Source organism: Centroberyx gerrardi, chromosome 15, assembly GCF_048128805.1.
Source record: "Centroberyx gerrardi isolate f3 chromosome 15, fCenGer3.hap1.cur.20231027, whole genome shotgun sequence".
In the NCBI taxonomy this organism is placed as follows: Eukaryota; Metazoa; Chordata; class Actinopteri; order Beryciformes; family Berycidae; genus Centroberyx; species Centroberyx gerrardi.
In genome coordinates this window covers 27,593,672-27,600,592 of record NC_136011.1, presented here as the reverse complement: position 1 = coordinate 27,600,592, position 6,921 = coordinate 27,593,672, and the positions used below count along the sequence as shown (strand labels likewise).

Sequence of the window (6,921 nt, the reverse complement as noted above, 5' to 3'; positions counted from 1 at the left end):
GAAGAGGAGGAGAGGGAGAGAGAGAAGGGGGAGGGAGGGGAAAGAGATGGAGGGAAAAGAGGAGGTGAAGAGAAGAGATGGGAGGAGCCTCCCACCACCTAGAGTAGAGTCACTGATAACTGTTGGGAATGTGACACCTGAGAGTAGAGTTAAAGGGAGCAATTTTTGTCCAGGGGGGTTTAAATTTAAAATTTAGGGGAATGATGAATCTCAGCACTTCATCTTCATAATTACACTGATTAGCCCAAGAGTGGGTGCTACAATTACACATCAAAACTGAACATTTTAATAACCAGTCCCACATCACAAGTTCGAATGATATGAAATTTGGTCTTTTAATCACCTGGGAACTGCTCTCCATGCTTTTATTTTGTCACATCTGGATTATTGTAACTCCCTGTGCACCTGTCTCACTCAGCAGAGTAGATCCAGATTACAGTGAGTCCATAATGCTGCAGTCAGACTCTGAACAGGAACTAAGAAGAGACAGCTTATTACCTCTATTTTAGCTTCACTTCATTGGCTCCTAATGCTATTTGGGATTCATTTTAAAATCTTATTAAACATCTTTAAAGCACATTTTGGACAAGTGTATAGCTATATCTCTGAGCTTTTAACCCCTTATGGGCAGCCTGAGATCCTCAGGCTCTTTCAGTTGTTCCACAGTCTAGGTTGAAGACTAAGGGAGACGGAGCTTCCTCCATCAGGCTCTGAGGCTCTAAGACCTGCTGATAAGATAAAGCTAGGCCCATTCTTCTGCATTTACTGTTTATGTTATTAATTACTGCTCATATTTTTTACTTCATCTTGTAAACCACGTTTACTTGTTTGTAATTTTGTATCTTTAAATAAAGCTTGTCATTATTATTATTATTAGTCTTAATGCAGTCTTTTTCTTACGACAAAATCAAACATGTTTAATATTATCTTAAACCTGCAATAAGAAATTTCAGACCCTATAAGCTATCCTGAAGCTAACGCGTGATACGTGGAGATTTTTTTGAGACATAATGATATAAACAAATAGCCACACATGCGGGCAGCCCTGTTGTTGTTTTCACCTGTCAAACTCGGACCGAATCGAAGCTCCTCCCGACCCATTCAGTAGCTTTTCATTATTTTAAAACTAGCTTGTCTCCTCCCTCGCTGTTTGAAAGCGGCGCTCTCCCGATCCCATCCCTGAAAAACAATTGTCGTAATGGCGGAATCGATGAAGCGAGCGAGTAAACTTGTTCAGCTAGTAAACTTGCTACCTGCCTCTTCACTTGTCATTGTGGGACCTTCAGCAGGAGGAATATCTGGCAAAGCAAGTCTGGTAACTACTGACAATTCTCCATAGGTACGTTTATCTTAGCTATTGGCCTTTATGCACAGTCCTTCACTAGGTTTGTCTTTTGGGGCTTCCGTAGTCCAGCAGCTTTGCTGTGGGCTCATTTACAAATGTGTTGCGGTTTCTGTCACCCTCTAGTAGTCGGAAAATTGCTTAGTTTATCTTTAAGTCTTTAGTCTTTGCTCAAAAGGTGTGTGATGGTCAACGACGCGATTTATAATGCTACACTGTCAACAGCCAATAGGAGCGCTGTCTTTGGCTGACATCCACACCTGTGGTGACAGGTGACAAGGCTCTACAGACAGACAGAGGAGGAAACACGGCGATGCTGGCGGGGAAGCGTAAATCCCGGTTCCGTTGGACCGTCAAACTGGAGGAGAAACTGGTGGAGCTGTGGAGTAAACCAGAGTTTATCTCTCTCTTTATCTCTCTCTCTTGAGTGTTGTGCATGTGTGGTTTGTTGTAGGCTGTGTGTGTGTGTGTGTGTGTGTGTGTGTAGATGGTGAAGGAGGGGGATGCTGTAGCTTCATTCACACTCAAACATCATAGTCCATTATCAGTGTTTTGAGCCTGTATAATCCTTCACATGCACTGAAAACCTGTGTGATGCAAGCAAGGAATTAGTTCCAAATCTCTGAAAAATCCTGCTGGAGTCTTTTAACGTGATGCTGCATGATTCTCAGTCTTAACAGAATCTTAAAATGTGAGCAGCTCTAGGACTAACAACTCATGACTTGAGACAAATTGTTGTAAAATGTGAGACAGTGTCAGAGTAAATGTCTTCTAATGTATGGTAGGCATTAGTTTCTATGGTCAGAGCCACAGTGCCAAAAAACAGATCAATAAAGATATTCCTGTGACCTCAGAGTAATCCTGTATGATACAGAAGTGCTAGGTAAAGAACTGAGAGCCAGGGAGAAAAGGTACAAACTTTGTTAAACATAAGAGGAGAATTTTTAGTACAAGTACCAGAGGAAGATGGACATGATCGAATCAATCATCAGCATTTCTCTTATTACAGGAAATGTCACATCTGACAAGTCCTAGCAAAGAAGCTGTTATCTGTTCATTAGAAGCAGATGTAGATAACTAGGAAGCTGCTGTGGGGGATTTTTCACACTGTAGCTGAAGGTTGGCTGTTTGGATGCAGATGAAGAAACAGCGGACCTTGGCAGATGCAACATATTCAGGTTGTGGTCCAGCAGCTTTCAAATCGTAAAGTTTGTGTTTTATTATTTAGCATACATTAAATTTCATGTGGTCACTTCTTACAACACAGTTTTTATAGATAGACTTACGTGTAGTTTGTTCTTTTGACCTATTTATAGTCCAGCTGTATATGCTGTTTCATTCGTTTTTCAATTCTGCTTTTAATGAATGTTTAACTTCATTATTACTGTTATTATAATTTGCAGTAGTAACAGTAGTAATAGTGACTAGCATGATGCCTATTCAGCCTGAGGGGCCACATGCTCCTTTAGAGATTTGATATCTGACATTTTTCTTGCTTTTCATTTTCTGGTATTTATGATGTATTCATGGTGATTCTAATGATGCCATAGCATTGCACCTTGGTAAACAACTCCCCCCCCCTTCCTCATGTCTTAAGTTCGTTCCACAAGAACGCTGTACTGGGGAGCACTATGTCTCTGGTAGCAGTAGCAGTAGTGGAGGTAGTAAGAGAAGTGTTGAGTAGAGGCTAAGAAACCCTCCACCTTTCCCTGACCTGCTGTCCCCAACAACAGGTCTCACTCTGAAGAATGGAAGCTTGGTACAACAACGCCATCTTAGAGTATGACACCAATGACTTTGTTGAGTTGAAGGCTCTCGACGATGTTGTCTGGCTGGAGCCTGTCTCTTCAAACGCCATTCATGTGACCGCATGGATCATTGTCTCCATCGGCCTTCCTTTGACCTTGCTGGCCATCTGTGCTCTGTATTCCCTGGTGTGTGAATTATGATTGATTTACTTGTCTGTCTTTGTTAATTATCTATAGGCAATGCACTACCTTCATTCATTGTGTACCCCCTTAACCCTTTTCTGATTCACTGGGGACCGGAGCCTTTCCTAGAACATTCATACCTACAGGCAGTTCAGTGTCTAATACACCTGACTTGCATGACTTTGAAATGTAGGAAGAAACTACTGCTTATTGTTTCATTGCTTATTGTTTCATCCAAGCCTTTATTCATGTATTTCTTCATTAAAGGAATAGTTCACCCCAAAATGAAAATTCAGTCATTATCTACTCACCCTCATGCCAGTTGAAACTCTGGTGAAGTTTGTTCACCAGAGTCCATGAAACAATCCCAGAGCTTCCCAGCACAACTTCACAGCAGTGTTCTCCAAACAAACTGAAGTCTTTGGGGAACGATCTTTAGAGTTCCGAAAAGAGAAAAAATATCCATAATAATTTTATGGATATTTTTACTGATTTTTGGTTCTTTTTCTGCTCGTTTCCTGCTGGAATGCTCCGGGATTTTTTTATGGACAAACAAACTTCACCAGAGTTTCACCTGGCATGAAGGTGAGTAGATAATGACTGAATTTTCATTTTTGGGTGAACTATTCCATTAAGTTTTTCCTTCATTCAACCATCCACATGGTGTTCATTCATTTATTCATGCATTATTTAATTCCTCCTATCTTTTACTCGCTCACTGATTCATTATTTTAATTTATTCATTCAAATACATTTATCTTTACTCTTTCAAACCATTCCTGTTCCTGTAGGTGCAAGATGGCCATGTTGCTCCAATCTACGTCATCAACCTCCTCGTCTCCGACCTCATCCAGCTCTGCTGCCTGGTCGTCCGGGAGGCAGCACCCTGGGGATACACCCACTCTGTTTTCTCTTATCATATCCACTACATTGGGATAACAGCTAGTGTCAGCTTCATGGTGTGTGTATCCTTGGAAAGGTAGCTAACCATCAATGTGTGTGTTTGTGTGTTTATGATACATTAATCTATCTTTCTATCTTACTATCTACATCTATCTATCTATCTATCTATCTATCTATCTATCTATCTATTAATTAGGTCTAAACAATATTGGGAAAAAAATTACATTGCATTATTTTTGTTTTTGCAATAGATAGCAATTTGCAATATTAAATGAATTTCACTATATGCAGCTTTTCACTGCCATAGCTGCATTTGAAAAGCATGAATCACTCTAGTAATGATTATGGTTGGTGTGTTTGTGGATATTTGGTTATTTGATATTACCATCAGGCAGTGTAGCCTAATTGAGTTCACGCAAAAATTAAAATGAGGTCAGAGTTAGTTAGTCAGGGTATGTCCACACAACACACACAAAGTTTGCTAACACAGCTCTGTGTTAAACAAATTTCACCCTGGTTCCAAAAAGGCCAAAAAAAATGACCATAAAACTACTCCAAACATCATCTGAGTGTTATGATTATTACAGTATCAATTACATTACTGATTCTCCTCTTCATTCTGCTACTGCAGCACTAAGTATCTCTGTACCACTTGGTCACCAAAGTGTCACCAAAAAAGCTGCTTTGTTTGAGGGTCTGCTTTATTATTTCTGAGCAAAAAGTACTTATATACACAATGAGTTGTATTTATGACGGTCAAATAACGAGCTTACGAGGAGCGCGTGAAGGCAGCAATACATAAAGTTTCCTTTCTGTTGACCTGATTTTTGAATATAATGCATTTGTTGGATCACTGCATTTGCATGTCTAAAAGAAACTCTGGATGTGACTGATGGGCCAGTTGCCTTACACTGCGTCCTTGATGATAATGATGTTGAAACAATATGTATATCATTCAGCCCTACTATCTATCTATCTATCTATCTATCTATCTATCTATCTATTACAGGTATTTGGTCATCGCCTGCCCACTGTGGTACCGCTTCAGACGCACCATCAAGTTCTCTCTGGTGGTCTCCTTCATGGTCTGGGCCTTCTCCATTGTTCACCTCATTGTCACCTACTTTGTGATGTTGAGATTAAGTACATTGGGCGAATCCCTCTTCCTTTCCATCTCCCTTCTCCTCCCCTTCCCCCTGCTCATCTTCTTCCTGGCTGGGACTCTCAAAGCTCTGTCTGCTTCCATCTCTGTCCCCACTGAGGAGAAACGCCGAATCGTGGGAGTCTTGGTTCTGGTGCTGCTTAACTACACGCTGCTGTTCCTGCCCCTGATCATTTGGTTTGTGGCAGAAGGGACAAGTTGGACTGGCCTCACTTTTAATTATGACCAGTGTTTCACCTTCGTCCAGTTCAGTCCTCTTGTGGACTTGATTCTGTATGTTTTCATGAGGAAAGGAGCCGTAGACAAGCTGCTGGCCTGCCTGTGTCGGTGCAGGATGACCAGAGAGCAAGAGCAGGGACAGATCAACACCGTGAATGACGATACCACAGTGAGGGTCAGCTCTGTGTAGGAAGAGGAGGAGAGGGAGAGAGAGAAGGGGGAGGGAGGGAGAAGAGATGGAGGAAAAAGAGGAGGTGAAGAGAAGAGATGGGAGGAGCCTCCCACCACCTAGAGTAGAGTCACTGATAACTGTGAGAGTAGAGATCATTTTTTTCTCCAGGGACAATTGGATTTTGACAAAATCTCATCCCTGTGTTCCAGCATCTTCATAATTACACTGATTAGCCCAAGAGTGGGTGCTACAATTACACGTCAAAATTGAACATTTTAACATCACAAGTCCGAATGATATGAAATTTGGTCTTTTAATCACCTGGGAACTGCTCTCCATGCTTTTATTTTGTCACATCTGGATTATTGTAACTCCCTGTGCACCTGTCTCACTCAGCAGAGTAGATCCAGATTACAGTGAGTCCATAATGCTGCAGTCAGACTCTGAACAGGAACTAAGAAGAGACAGCTTATTACCTCTATTTTAGCTTCACTTCATTGGCTCCTAATGCAATTTGGGATTCATTTTAAAATCTTATTGAACACCTTTAAAGCACATTTTGGACAAGTGTATAGCTATATCTCTGAGCTTTTAACCCCTTATGGGCAGCCTGAGATCCTCAGGCTCTTTCAGTTGTTCCACAGTCTAGGTTGAAGACTAAGGGAGACGGAGCTTCCTCCATCAGGCTCTGAGGCTCTAAGACCTGCTGATAAGATAAAGCTAGGCCCATTCTTCTGCATTTACTGTTTATGTTATTAATTACTGCTCATATTTTTTACTTCATCTTGTAAACCACGTTTACTTGTTTGTAATTTTGTATCTTTAAATAAAGCTTGTCATTATTATTATTATTAGTTTTAATGCAGTCTTTTTTTTACGACAAAATCAAACATGTTTAATATTATCTTAAACCTGCAATAAGAAATTTCAGACCCTATAAGCAATCCTGAAGCTAACGTATGATACGTGGAGATTTTTTTGAGACATAATGATATAAACAAATAGCCACACATGCGGGCAGCCCTGTTGTTGTTTTCACCTGTCAAACTCGGACCGAATCGAAGCTCCTCCCGACCCATTCAGTAGCTTTTCATTATTTTTAAAACTAGCTTGTCTCCTCCCTCGCTGTTTGAAAGCGGCGCTCTCCCGATCCCATCCCTGAAAAACAATTGTCGTAATGGCGGAATCGATG

The 6,921-nt window shown here is 40.9% G+C and overlaps 1 protein-coding gene across 1 annotated transcript; it reads left to right on the top strand.

The window, feature by feature from the left end:
- The first annotated feature begins 3,090 nt into the window (after window positions 1-3,090).
- On the top strand, window positions 3,091-5,747 carry LOC139921232 (G-protein coupled receptor 4-like). Its single transcript, XM_071911426.2, has 3 exons — window positions 3,091-3,276; window positions 4,065-4,252; window positions 5,186-5,747. Exons 1-3 carry the CDS (start codon window positions 3,091-3,093, stop codon window positions 5,745-5,747), a joined length of 936 nt encoding a protein of 311 aa, XP_071767527.2.
- The last annotated feature ends 1,174 nt before the right edge of the window (window positions 5,748-6,921 follow it).